Below are 14,306 nucleotides of genomic sequence, written 5' to 3'. Positions count from 1 at the left end.
ATGGATTTTTCCCCATTTTCTGTCATGTAAATGCTGTTATAGTCGTGGCTTCTGATATTAAAAGAGTTTCAAATAACGAGGTCAGTATACACTCGCTGGCCATTTTATTGGGTACATCTTACCAGTCTTTTGCCTTAATTCTTTGTGGCTTAGAATCAACGACATTCCTCAGAGATTTTGGTCCATTTTAATTCAGCAAGCTCTTGATTAAGAGTCATGTTCAAGAAATACGTTTGTGATCATTTGAATTTTGTGACATGGAAGCAGCCATGAGAAGATGGGAACACTGTGGTCAAATGGACATGGTCAGCAGAAATTCTGTGGTGATTCAGTGATGCCCAGTTGCTATTAAAAGTCCCACATCCTCATACCATCAGCAGCCTGAAATATTGCTGGAAGGCGGGATGGATCCATGCTTTTATTTTTATGTCAAATTCTGATCCTAATGAAAACTCCTAAGACCAGAAACCTTTTTCTGATTTTGGTTAGACTGTTTGTATAGTCAGTTTCCAGAGTGTGGTCTTCTGCCGCTGCAGTCCTTCTGAGATGCTCTTCTGCATACCTTGCTTGTAATAAGTGTTTGAGTTATTGTTTCCTTCCTGTCAGCTCAAAGCAGTCTGGCCATTCTCCTCTGACCTCTAACAGACATTTAGCTTAACAAACAGTTGAACAGCATGTTCAAGTTGATTGAATGTGCAAATACTCGCTTTGAACCAACAGTTTAGGCTTAATGTCGTAATCACTCAGTGTAAGACCGTTTTTTTCTGACTCGACTCTCAGCGATGTCAGCGAGAGTGGATGTCCCTAATGTGGTCATCTCAGGTACAGAAGCCCCACCCACTTGCTTGCATAAAGTTTAAGGAGGTACAGACCGTGATCTGAGCTTAGTATAAGATAAACGGATTATTTTCAATAGTGAATCATGCAAAGCTACTATACTAAGATTGAAAATAAATATACGTAGCTGTAAATCAGCATACTAGGTCTGCTTTAATTGCCCGTGACCCTGTAATGCCATCTAGTGATCATCGTCCTGGTGCATCTGTGTTCGGTGATAGTCGAAGGATTTTTACCCTTCTTTGCTTTGATGTAAAAATCGACTTCAGCAGAAAAGATAGTCTTAAATTGTCTCAAATTGTGGGAAATGTCTGGCTGCCGTGTTTTCTCTTTGTAGTTGCACATGTAAACACTCCCCTCTTAGCGCATTCCTAGACGCTCCTGTCACAACACGGGCCAGCTCGATGGCAACTTCTGAGAAACAAAACAGCCTTAGAACAACACAAATGCTTCCTCAAACAGAGTGAGAAAACAGAGGTCTCCGCTCCTCTTCAGAGATCTGCTGATGCTAATCAGCAAGAGAAAACAAGCGAGCTGAGCTTCTTGAGGTGTCTTTAACACGACGCCCACCTCGGCCTTTAGACTTTTACTCACCAAAAAAGGCTAATCTCCAAGACATTAATCACCCAGCATCTATAAAAATAATCTGGACTGAGTTTAGTGTAAAAGAAGTGAAAAATAGAAGATGAACATTTGGAAACACATACTTTTAATTCTTAAATGTCAATTTTAAAAGACAGAAACGTCACAGCTGCCACATCGTAAACCATAACACAGTTTGTCCTAATGATAGAAACCAGGTTATTGCAAATATGCATTCAGCTATGGATACTAAGCGAAAACCAGGAAAGGTCCTATTTACACTGTAGTCAACTGATACAATATGTATAGTACAGAATTTGAGTTCCAGGCCACAAACTGACCTGTTCACTCTGCTTGGGACTTAAACTGTTTAGAGTTTTAAAACGAGATTACAGTAATGCTCTGAGTGCTTGTTTTGACAGGCAACCTATAGGGTGAGAAGAGCTGCTCTGAAGTGTAAAATGGCAAATATACACTTGATGTGTCAAACTGTTTTTTCTGTGTACTGAACAAGCAATATAAAAAGACAAGTCAAAGCACAAGGTCTTGTTACACACGGGCAAATGCAAGGGTTGAAAAGGGTTAATCCGCTAGCTTGCGCATCTGTGACGCATTGTTACACACTTGGCATTGGCTCAAAAGACTTGACATATGATAGTGTATTATGCCAAAGCTATGGCAACAGCAAAAAAGTAGGCACCAAAGAAAATATTTCTCACTGTGGCCTAATAATGAACACTTATTTCGTCCATATTCTGTGATTATGTGAAAAAAAGCTGCCCCTTTTACAGTAAAGGACAATGCTGTCCACAAAAATTGTACAGTACATCTAATATGTCCTGCTCCGGGAGCCTTCTATTAACGACACCCTGACCTTTTCCAGGCTGCACCACCACTACAACTTCGCCTTCAGGTTGAGGCTCCATCACTGGGTGCACTTTGTTGTCCATCATCTTAAAGTCAGTCAGGCCGGGCAGCATGCCGTTCCTCTCGGCCCACGTCTTGGTGTCTTCTGAGCTGTCCTTTTCCTCTGTGATGCTGTCGCCATATGCGCTGCTTTTGCTCACCGTGCTCAGCTCGTCGTGACATATGTCTGACTCGCTGCCGTGGGGCAAAGAAAAGTAGGTGCACTTCCTGGAAAGCAGTTTGGTCTTGTCTTCTTCTGGTTCAGGTTTTGTGGCGAACAGAGAATAGGGACTTTTCTCCTCTGTGTCCTCAAACGCTCCTTTGCCTTCAGGAGTGTTTGTAAAAGATTTGTTGATTCCAATTGGATCTGAAACAGACTTTCGGATGAGGGTGTTGTCTCTAAGCAGCCAGCGTCCGTTATCAATGGGAATGCTGTCGCCGGGCCCGACCTGTGCATTAAAAGCGATGCATCTCGTCGCTTCACTTAAGGTGTCGAGGGCATTTGTGGAGTAGAAGTATGAGAGCTCAGACACTGCTTTGGATCGGGCTGTGTGGAAGGAAGCGAGGATGCCCGACTGTCCATTTTTCTCCTGCTTTGGCTCAGATGGGGGCCTTTCACTTGCTTCCTCATCAGTATTAGCATCTTTCTTGCCGTAAAGCCTTTCGATTGTCCTCCTCACGAAGCCTTTAGTGATGGATTTCCGCGCCGAATCATCTTCCCCACTCGACAGTTCGCTTGAAGTCTGAGATTGATATCCACCGCTGACGGAGGTCTCGGCTCTTAGCTCAGCCAGCTCTGATGTGTGAGGAATTGGGAAACGAGTTTGCTGGATGTTGGTGGCGCTCCTGGCTAAGAACATCTCCCTGATGGATCTGACCCTGCTGCCTTCGGGCTCGGTGGTTATAACGCCACTGGAGTCGTAGCTGAAGGATAACGACGACTGGGGAGCCGATCGGGTGCAGAGACTCACCTGAGATGTGGGTGATTCACAGGGTAAATCCTCGTCGTCTGAGTCCTGAGGGGCCTCTTTTTGCGAGTAAAATCTGACTGCAGAACTTTTTGTTGTGCTTTTTCTTTTCTCTGCATCAGCAACTCGCTTTTCTAGAAGAATTACTCTCTCTGCAACTGACTGGGAAATCATTTCTTCAGACTGGACCTTCTCCACAGACTTTTCAGAGGTAGTGCCTTCAGACTGTGTTGCCAGTGCAGGAGCTGCTTGGTCGGTTACAGTTTCTCCTTTATATCTGTCCACATGAGCTTTTTCCTCCTCTGAGCTGGACTCTTTTTCATAGTAACTTAACTCTTCAATTGAGCTGGTGATTTTTTCCTCTTGGACCTTCGGCTCCTCTTCATCTGCGTGCTCTTCAAAGCTGTTGTGATCGTTCCCGCTATCATCGTCTGCATTAAACCTACAACTCTCTTTTTCCAAAATCTGATTTTCTATTAAATTGCTATGCGTGCTATCACTGTTTGTCCTGTCATAAATATATGTCTCCTCAATGTAAGGGTCATCATCTTCTGAGCTAACCTTGTCTTCATTTGGCTCTTCAATCAAAGCTGTCAAAGACGATGAAGCTCTTTTCTTTTGCTCACGATTATCTGGAAGGTCATAAAGCTGTTTCGCCTCCATGTCCTCCTGCTCTTCCTCAGTGCCGGACATGCTTTCTTCAACAATAACCTGCAGCTTCTTGCTATCAACCTCTGGCTGCTCTTCCTCTGAAGATGGCTCGTCCATGTCTGAGTTTCCAGTGCTTTCATCAGTCAGTCCCATGCTGTATGTTTGGCTCGGGTGTTCCTTCTCAGAGCTGGGCTGACACACAGGGGAAGACGAGTCACCTTTGCTCATCTCGGTACACGTGACCTTTGTCCGATTTTCCCTGTCTAGGCTGGTTATGCTTTTCTCCTCTCTTACATTTAGTTCCACGTAATAGCTGGGGCTTGGTAGCTTGCTATCTTCCTCTTCAGAGGGAATTTCAGGTTTGGACAGGTCTTCACCCTCGATACTCTCGTGCTTGATCTCCTCACATGAAGTTTCCGACTCGTCCCCTGAGCTCTTCAGCTCAACTGCATCTGAATTGATCACACTTTGCTTACAACTCCCTCTTTCTGCTAATTCTTTACTGGCACTTGTGTTCTTTTTCTGCCCTTCATCATCTGCACCTGAGTCCTTCTTGAAATTTTTCTTACTCCCGACTTCTCCTTTGATGATATTCTCCCTTGATGTGTCCCGACATGACTGCAAGTCCTCCTTGTTCTCTTGTAGAATCGATGCATTACTGTGAAGCCACTTTTCTTCAGTAACAGTAGGGTTAGCTGGTGGATCATTGTCTTTAGTGGCTGGGATTGTCGGTTTGTCCTTTGCTTCCTCTGCCATCAGGTGAGATTTGTCTGCTCCAGATTGTTGCGTTTGCTTAATGATGGACCTTACATCCACATCCACTTTATCATCTGGTGTGGAATCCAAAACAGTGGCGGCTTTCTCTTTGAAGAAATGATCAGCAATTTCTTTATTGCTATCTTTAGGTGACGACTCTGTAATGTCAGATTCACTTTTTGGACTTAATGAAAGAGAAGCCAGTTCCTCCTTCAGCTTCTCAGGTACATCGAGGTTATCCATGATCTCGTCAATAATGTTTTCTTCAGCGACGCGCTCTTGTTCGGGGTTCTCTCCAGTTAGGAGTTCTGCCTCTGAACCATTTGGCGTTGAGCTGCGGCTTTTGCATTTGTCACTGAGTTCCTGAAAGCCCTTCCAGCTCTGCAGGAGCTGCTTTGAGGCCGTTTTTTGCAAATTTGACAAACTCGTCTGTAATCTGTGGGAATCCTCAATTCCGGCAATTTCTCTGAGCGAATCGATCATTTTTAAAGCCTCCGCACAGCTGACGCTGTTTGCGTTCAGCTCATTCCTATTCAAGTTTGTAAGCCCTTCCTGGAGGGTCATGACAGCCAAGAAAGCGAGGAGAGCTTTAGATGAGGAGCCAAACGTAGACGCTACGTGGGAGGAGAAGTCTGGCAAGCTGTTGGACTTTTCCAGACAGGATGGACGTTTGTTTTGAGTCATCTGTCTTATTGACTTGATTGAGTAGCAAATCTTTTCAAGGACTGGTTTGATGCTTGGCTGGTTTGCAGTGTTTAATGGCTTTATTATTTGCATGTTTGTCATAGGGTTCTCTTGATCTGCTGCTTCACCTTCTGTCTCGTTCTTTTCAATACACTGGTCAGCTTCCAGTGGCATGAAAGTGACAGAGGTCAGCATTTTATCCGGTTCAGCTTTTGAATTTAGTGACTGTGGTGTCTGGTGATTTTTTTTTAGGATTGATGTTGTCGTTTGTCTCATAGTTGTTTGCTCTGATGGGTTGTCAGAGGAGAGGTCTTTGGAGAGCAACTTTCTACCTGACTTGTGTTTGACAGGCGGCGACGCCATGTCCAGAGACTGGGAATATGGAGAGAGTCTCTTTTGCAGTTTTGGTTTATTAGTCTGCTTTCTCTCAGTGGAGGGGCTGCCATCGGAAGCTGCATGTTTTTGTGGTCTGATGTTTGGAGACAGAGTTTTATCCACGGGGCGGTTTTCGAACTTCCTCTCTGGAGATGGGCTGGTTTTTGCTTTTGCTTTTTTCTTAGGTGTTGACGTCTCTTTTTGAGTTTCTTTACTCATTTCTCTCACTTTAAATGGGGTATTACTTGGCACTGATGCATCATTTGATGAGATACTGGGCGATGACAGCCTCTCATCAGATGTTAAACTAGATGGGGACACAGAAGTACCACACGACGGGCAGCTCGTCAGACCTGACCAGTGTGCCGCTTCTAGTTGGGCTTCGATTGATTGCTGTGATGGTGTTGAACAGATGCCATCACCTCCCACAGTGTTGCTCTCAGTAAATGATGTGGACTTCTCTGGAGTGGCCTCACTGCTTAAAGCATATTTGTCAACAGAAGCCTTTCTCACTGACATTTTTCTTTCAAGAGACAGATTACTGACCAAAGGGGCCCTTTTAATAGAGGGTGTTCTTGAGAGCGATGCTGTTGTGTCATCTGTAAATGATACAGCCTTGTCAGACGTAGGACTGATGGGTAATGGATTATTATCTGTCCCTTCACTGCTCACTGATGAGAGCCTGTATAATGGGCTGCTGTTCACTAATAACGCATCTGCCATGCAGTATTCAGTGTTTGATAGCTCCGTGCTTTCAGCAGGAGGAGGTGGTGGTGGTAGCTCCATTGAAAGCGTATTACGCGGCGTTGCTTTTTGGAACGAGATCCGGACTGAGCTTGATTTATTTTCCACTTCACTGTCTAACAGTGTTTCTGTTGAGATCTTATCACTTGGTGGCACAGGATGGTTTATTTCTTCTTTTTGGGATTCGTTCTTCTGGTTTCCTGTGTTTTTTGTGCTTGGAGAATGATGAACAAGTTGCTGCCTGGCTGTAGCTTTCTCGACGGGTGGACTCGATTTGTTTTCAAAAGACTGGACTCTAAGTTTGACAGATGTTGCCAGTGAACTCTCTGGTGGAGGTTCTGAAGTTTGACACATTTGTATTTCCGAACACTTTACATCTTCTGCCACATCGATCAGGTCATGCTTATTTTTAGGCTCTTTATACTTGCCATTTTCTGCTTCCAGTTTTTGACGTTCCTCATGCAGGTGAGACGGGTGGTTGAGGTGGGCTTTCTGCAGCCAGCTTTCTACATATTCATTTGTAACAGCACTGGAGGTGTTAAAAGCAGGCAACACGCTTCCATTAATATCATCGGGCTCGTTTTCGCTCCTTTTCTCCACATGCATCGATGTCTGCCGTGTCAGTATTCCCCGTATCTGGCTGACCTCATTGGGAGAAACATTCATCTGGCTTGTATCAAAAGAAACTCTCTCTATGGATTTTTTAAATACTGATTGCACATTTGAATCTTTGTCCGTGCTTCTTGTTGTCTCATCTGACACTTCTGAGCTCTTTGCTGTAACACCTCTGTCCCTGTTTTGTGCTGGTCTCTTTTTAAGGTTTTTCAGTGTTTTCGATGACTTCATTTTGTTTCCATAAATCCTCCTAATGTATCCTGCACTGGAGAAAGCTTTTACTTTTTTATGTGCTTCCGTTGCCTCTGCAGTATTCTGTTTTTGTCTTTTTTGTGGTGTTGCGAGCCTCCGAACCACCTTGGCCTTTGAGGATGCCCTCTTATCCATGCTGGCGTCTTTTTGATGGGTCTTTGTTTGGATTTTTCTGGGTTTTTGGAACTGCTGCTGTCTATTTTTTCCTCTCACGACACCATTGTGCTGCAACTTTACGGACATACTTTCACTCTTCCGGATACCAATGGACTCGGATGCAGTTGACGGTCTGCAGAGTTCTGATTCAAATTTATTATTCGATGACATCTGCCCTGTTTCTGAAGTAGGTGGCCTTCCAACAGTCGTAGTAGTGTGTGCGCAAACATTTGCAAGGAAATTGTCCTGGCATGTTTGCTGTTCATATATGTGTATGACTGTCTCAGTCACCTCCTCTCCGCTGGATTCACTCTGCACGATCTCACTCATTTCTGCAGATTTAAATCCAGAAACATTTTTACTGTTGACATCAACAGAGCTGAGTCTTCTTGGTTTGGGCACCGGTCTAGTGCTGCTCTGCTTGGCCATGCAATACTGCTCTGTCATTGTTCCATTTCCTGTCTGCTCACTGTAGGAATAAGAGCCAATAGTTCCTTGCTGAATCCCATCTTCTGTAACTGATATGATACTCTCCACAGAGGCTTGCTTTTTGCTAATTTGCTTGTATCCTGGTGTCGGAGCTCTCCCAGAGGACAATGCATCTGAGTGGTTTTTGACGATCTCCTCTTCCTTACCGCTCTCACTTAAAGCTCCATTACCGAGCGATGGTGGATCATCGTCATTGTTGTCTTGAGTTTTGTCCTTGTTCCACTTGGTGTCGACAGTGGCAGCAAGACTCTGTAAATCCAGTGAGTTTGATTTAGGCGAGCAGATGTCCAGCTCTGCCTCAGTCTCCAGTAAAGAGCTCGCATTATGCTGGCTGGTCACGCTTGAGCGTGTCAGGGTGGTGGTCCAGTGGATGGCTTCCTCTTCCTTAATTGTCAACCTCACCTTCATCTCCACCGTCATGCTGCCGTCCTGATGCACCTGGAAGGACTTCTCAATATTGTCATCGCTGGGCAGCATGTAGTCCTGCCCTTCAGCTTCATTGCCATCTGTCTCTGCTACAGACTCCAGGATGCGATTTGACTCCGACTCAACAGAGTTTGTGGGGTTGCTGCGTATATCACAGGAACTCTCTGCAATGGTGTTGTGGATCTGATGAACGATGTACCTCTCAGATGACGAGGAAAAATTCCTTGACTTCTTTTTACCTTTTCAAGGAGTCAGGCGAAAAAAAAAGAGTCGAAATATCCAAGGATTGAAGAGGAGAGGACACCCGAGAAGCATGAAGGGAGAAGAGAAAGAGCAAAAGGAAAGTTAGAAAGATGATATGAGTGCTGCTCATCAAGCAGACTAGCCAGCCAACCCAGTGACTGTGTATGTAGGTCATCTACAGTATTATGTACATAGCGTTGCCTCAGCACTTCTCCAAGCTTTATCCCATGAGGCCAGGTAGATTACTCCAGGCGCACTGATTGCGTCATATGAAAAGAGCTCTGCTGAACTGACGCTACTCTTTGAATTGTGCCTGCAATGTATTCTCCTCATGTAAATACGATAATTTAGTCTTAAAAACCTTAAAAAAACTAAAATAAAAAATGGTTATTTGAATATAAACTTACGATTCAAAGCCTTTTGCCTCTTGAGACTCATTTGCTTGGTACGCCGCCATGTTGGAGATGGAGATTTCTGTGCACTGTAGTCTGCAGGCCTGAATGGCTCCCTGCCCACAGCTACCACAGTTCCAGAGCACAATATCAAGCCTGGAACACCGTCAACCTGCAGCAGACAAGAGATAAAGAAGTTAGTCCTTTCAAATAATCTGTTAAATACTGGCAAATTGCATGCATAACTAGAAAAAAGTATTATTTTCTAATTATTATTTGTGAATCACCCACAGGTTCTGATTGTATTAGATCCTTGACCTAAAGCCTTACAGTGCAGTATCCAGAAGGCCTTTCTGGGTATTAGGGTGAGTGGCCAAAGAAGCTTAACACTTTCTCTCCTCATGCGACAAGTATTTTATGCCAAGGTTAAATCAGTCTCTTATGGGAAGTGTAATCTATTCAACAATGATACTAATTTGTTTCCAATTAGAGGAAATGTTTTGTGAATATTCATTGATTCTTAAATCCTTTTTCTATGTGTTGCACTGACAGAGGAGAACACTCACACGTCTGCCATCAGGAGTGTGTAATTTCACCACATGGAACTGCATGAGCTCTGAGATATATTCCAGGATAGCCTCGTAACTTGGAGAAGTCTTCTTGTGAAGCACCACAGTGTGTTTTACAGAGGGGTCCCCATTGCGGAAAACCAGTAGGCTCTTGGGTGTGCGAATAAGCACTGGCTCCTGTTTGTGGATGCTCTGGCCTGGGAAAAACCGACCCTGCTGAATAGTCCGACGGCGAGAGCTAACCGGTCTGGCGTGGTACCAGGGTGGCAGCTTCTTCCTGGCCAGTGCCAGATTGATGGGCTTTACCTTACGGCTATCGGAGCAAATGTAGGATTTCCCATCCTTAAGTTCATCCAAAGATTTGACTGCATGAATCCCCCGAGGAGTGGTGATGTTCCTCACCCCAAACGGCAGGGGCACCTTCTTGGAGAGACTGTCCAAGAGTGCATCAAAGGTCTTAAAGGTGCGGTTGTTGATGACAAGGCGCAAACCATTGAACTGAGGATCTCCGCTCTTGTAGAAACAGACCCGCTTTGATAAGATAGGGTCAATGACGCTCGGGTGGCGCGAGGTGGCAAAAGTTTGCCCACTCCCCGATGACTGGTCAGGGAGGGCGTTCCGAAGTCCTGCCTCATTCATCATCGCTGATTGGCTGTGAGAGGAGAGAAAGAGAGGAACAGAAGTTCAGCAAGAACAACAGATTTTCCTTTACTGTTGTGTTTGACTGGTTTTGATTGTTGCCTTTCGGTACAAAAAGCTCCTCTAGTGTTGAGTTATTGCTCAGAAGCAGCCCAAATTTACTACACATGAAAAATCAAAATATGAAACACCTTAGATTTTGATGTTGGCAGAGTGTGACTGGAATTCTTCCCTTGGCTCTCCCCGCTCAGAGTTTCTATATAAAGTCCATGTATGTTGAATTTCAATTCATCGGCCGTCCATCCATTGGACTCTTTAAAGTGGTTTCTGTGGTGTCAAACACTGCACTGCTGCTGTTTCTGAGATAGACATAAGGTATTTGTTTTGCTGGTGCTGTGACACACTTGCCATGGTCATACAGCAACAATGTTGATATATGAAAGCAGGAGGGGCTGCGGGGATATAACTGCCAGCCAACAGGATGCTGGTCTTTGTTTTTGCATTTAATTCATTTTCACTTGTTTTGTTGGTTTCATTTTTTTCTGCTTGCTGTTTCTTTAGGTTTTGGGACCAGAACTACTTGGTTAAGTTAGACCTCAGTCACACAGACCTCAAGACCCACATTGACCCCCTGACAATCTACGGTGCTAGACAAAAATATGTATTTAGTGAGTGGTTGGTGAAAAATTGTTCCAGTTGCTGGCAGTTTGAATGGAAGACACTGACTTGTCTGCAAACGCTCTTAGTCTCTGAGCTAATCAGATTATAACTCTTTGCAACCAGTTTCATGACACCCAGCAACCACTTGCCAACTGGTTTTCCCTCGTAGCCAGTGATTACTGGAGGGACACTGAGTGTTCTCTAAGCCTATGCGAAAAAAGGGTTTCCTGAATTGATTTCCCACTTACTGCCATGAACTCTGTCTACAACTCACAACCATTTGGTGAATACACATTTTCTCCTCCTGACCGGAGGTTACCAGATGGTCTCCAACTGGTCTCTAGGCCTGTGTGACTGTTTGCAGTCAGAGTTAATATACAATCAATCACAAAGTTAACCCTGCACATTAAAAAAATGACACCATTAAGTACCCATGACTCCAATACGTCCTGGGAGTGAGGCCCCACTGTAGTTTCCTGCTGATGTGTCAAAAGCATCTTCGCGCAAACAAACAACACTTGGTCTTCTTTGTGAATCAACTTCATATGTCTTTTTTTCTTTTCATCGAATTAACCATTTCCAGTTATTTATATCAGATGTACATTAAATTAATATTTAAGTATATTAATAATTATTCTTCCTCTAATTTTGGGAGCTATTGTTCGTTGACAATCAAATGCTTTTTGTCCATTTAGACAGGTTTTCTCGTACTTTGTGAACACCTACTTGACCTTTTTCTTCTCTGAATCTTAAATACACGTACCCTGCATTCAGGGTGTATTTTATAAAGCTGCTTCATGAATTTGGATTAAAGATGACTGTACCTCGTGGGATTTTTGCAAAGACACAAACAACTTAACGCCATGTTCGAGGCAAACAGCTGAATGACGTCTACTGAGCATATGTTGTTTACTTTGCCCAACTGCTGCCATCAGGTAACATGATCTAACTTTTGGGAAACCAGCCAGTTGCGTGGCGTCTGCTTCTGATTACCTGGCTTAGCGGCGCATAAGTGACAGAAATATTTCACAATAAATTCCCTCTTACCAGTTTTACTTTGAGCATATACGTAAACATGCCACAGTTACATGTAATTTTCAAGCTTCCTTTTTAAAAATTTACGGTGCCATTTAAGCTATTTAATGTTGATTTATTATTGATAGTAAAGTTAGTTGGAGCAGACTATAAATAGATTTTTAAAAAAGCATTTTCAGAATGGACAAAGTATATATATGCTATCGGTACATAATCTGTTAGGATTACTATGGTGTTACAAACACTACAAGTATAAACACAGTACACCTGAGTAAGTAAATAGGTTAAACAATAGCTCAGTAAGTAAAAACAAATGAACAATTGTATGATTTCAGTGGGAACTCACCTTCTTTGGCATCACAAAAGTCCCAAATGTCTTTAAGAGGATCCATGAAATGTTATTCCGTGCTCTACATTGTGACTGCTGTTCAACTGACTGCACAGTAACAGTGTATTTCGGGAGACTCCATCATAGTTAATTTGCTTAATCTTTGCTCAGAGTTAATCTGCGCTGCAGGTGCGGCGCTCGAAAATCCTCTCCAGAAAGGTGTGTCACAGAGAAACGTGGGGGTGTCACAACAGGTTAAAGAAGTAGTCAGAAAGATCTCAGGTTTATTAACAATGAGTTTTAAGTTGAAATGTAATTACACGTCATGCATGTGCATCTTCACCTGGGAAAATTTTGCAAGCGGCTGAAGAAAATCTGAAAAAATTTGGTTTCCCCCACCACCATTTCAACATTCAGAGTGTTTGTACTCATATTTGAAGTTGAATTATGAGGTTACACAGGTTAAAATGTTTGGTTTTCTTCACAAGTGGCAACAGATGGTCCACTGATGTCCACAATATTTGTGCAGGGTTGTAATCTCATTGAAGACCTCTTTAAGTAATAAGGATTAAGGGACTCTCCATTCTCAAGACCCACAGAGACGATCACTTGTTTTTAATGAAATGGGTAAACATGCACCTTTTTTCCTTGAGAAATCTCATGACTGCTTTATAATTTATAATAGAGGTTAGTTTTGTCTTTGTTTTGAGCCTCTCTGAGCAGAACAAATGCACTATATGACACATAAAAGTACAATGACAAACACTCGCAGACTTTTAGGACTTTACTAAACAAAAATAGTGTTTGTTCCAGAAATACAATTAGGTTTAGAAGGGTAATGGACTCCAGTTGTAGATCAGGTTAAAAGGTATTACTGCAGGCATTAGCCAGTCACGAATATCCTTAACCGTGAACGATCACGAGTTGCATAACAGTTACCAAAAATGGGCTGAACTGAATCTATTTCTGTAGTGAAAGGGATTAGTGTGCAAGGATGACTTAATTCCACAGTAAACCTGGGGCTGAAGTGAAGGAATCAAAGGAATACACAAAAGTTATCGGGTTTCAGCTCAGTACAAAAGGATAAAGTGATGACACTCTGTCGCACTGTTTATTTTACTGCTGTAAAAATATCTCAGGTGTGTATGAAACACACGATATGTGCTGTAGGAAAGAATTCCTGCCGAGCCCCGACCAGACAGGGATTCAGGAATGCCGCAGGAGGCTCCCATGATCTCAGCCCATGACCTGTTCCCAAAACAACAACGAGCACAAAAATGTGAAAAATCCTTCAAAGGAAGCAGGGAGCGAACAATGGAGGAAGCCCTCAGCGTAAACAGGTAGGCCCGAAGCCTGAATGCCCCCATTCCAGCCCTCCACTGCAGAGAGATAAGAGACAAGCATAGGCTGAAACGGAGAGCGAGGGTTAAAACAGTCTGGTTACACTGATAGAGCAGTGCGGATCCCGCCAAACACGCACGAATCGGACTGAAAATAGTCTTGAGCCGAAGCTCTGCACTTAACGGAGCGCGGCAGGTAATAGCAACAGTTCTCTGAAGCTCCATTTGTCACATAACCTTCCACGTCACAGTCAGAACAAACCAGCTGGTGACATGAATACTGTTGTTTTTCCTTCACGTGAAATCACAGGCTGCCATGACGAAGACATCTGTCTCTGCGTTCCGGGTGTATTGCCACCCTTTGCCATGCTCTATATTTAAAGCCCGTGCGCCTATACTGCAACTAATTGGCGCCAAGTTAGATTCAAACCTATGCTGTTAATGGGAAAAAATGTGGGATATGTTTTGGCCCTTGTCCCCTTTCTATATTTGGCCCAGCGTCTCTCGTGCAGCTGTTCCTCCAGATCTGTCTCCCTGTGTTTCCATCAAACACCTCTCTTCAGTCTGCCTATATTGCCTCAATTCAAGAGCCTCTGCCAGCCTCCATCAGGCCCTGCTACACAGAAAATAATAATAGTTTTCCTCTGATGTTGAGCCAC

General features: G+C 43.6%; 1 protein-coding gene across 1 annotated transcript; it reads right to left on the bottom strand.

Annotated features, from left to right (window-relative positions):
- Positions 1 to 54: 54 nt before the first annotated feature.
- Positions 55 to 12,431, bottom strand: LOC146380466 (uncharacterized). Its single transcript, XM_084939553.1, has 4 exons — positions 12,326 to 12,431; positions 9,643 to 10,297; positions 9,092 to 9,248; positions 55 to 8,680 (listed from the first exon to the last, which is right to left on the bottom strand). The coding sequence occupies exons 2-4, from the start codon at positions 10,285 to 10,287 to the stop codon at positions 2,205 to 2,207; spliced, it is 7,278 nt and encodes a 2,425-aa protein (XP_084795679.1). The 5' UTR covers positions 10,288 to 10,297; positions 12,326 to 12,431; the 3' UTR covers positions 55 to 2,204.
- Positions 12,432 to 14,306: the final 1,875 nt, after the last annotated feature.

Source organism: Perissodus microlepis, chromosome 9 (assembly GCF_051167445.1).
Source record: "Perissodus microlepis isolate ML-2025 ecotype Zambia chromosome 9, ASM5116744v1, whole genome shotgun sequence".
Lineage (NCBI taxonomy): Eukaryota > Metazoa > Chordata > Actinopteri > Cichliformes > Cichlidae > Perissodus > Perissodus microlepis.
This window is presented reverse-complemented; position numbering and strand designations above follow the sequence as displayed.

Bases quoted from the DNA above. Each gene is read 5' to 3' on its own strand.
- LOC146380466 (XM_084939553.1), bottom strand. From the start codon at position 10,287: ATGATGAATGAGGCAGGACTTCGGAACGCCCTCCCTGACCAGTCATCG. The intron at 9,249-9,642 runs GTGAGTGTTCTC...TGTCTGCTGCAG, and splicing joins ACACTCCTGATGGCAGACGT to GTTGACGGTGTTCCAGGCTT. The intron at 8,681-9,091 runs GTAAGTTTATAT...CTCCTTGAAAAG, and splicing joins GAGGCAAAAGGCTTTGAATC to GTAAAAAGAAGTCAAGGAAT.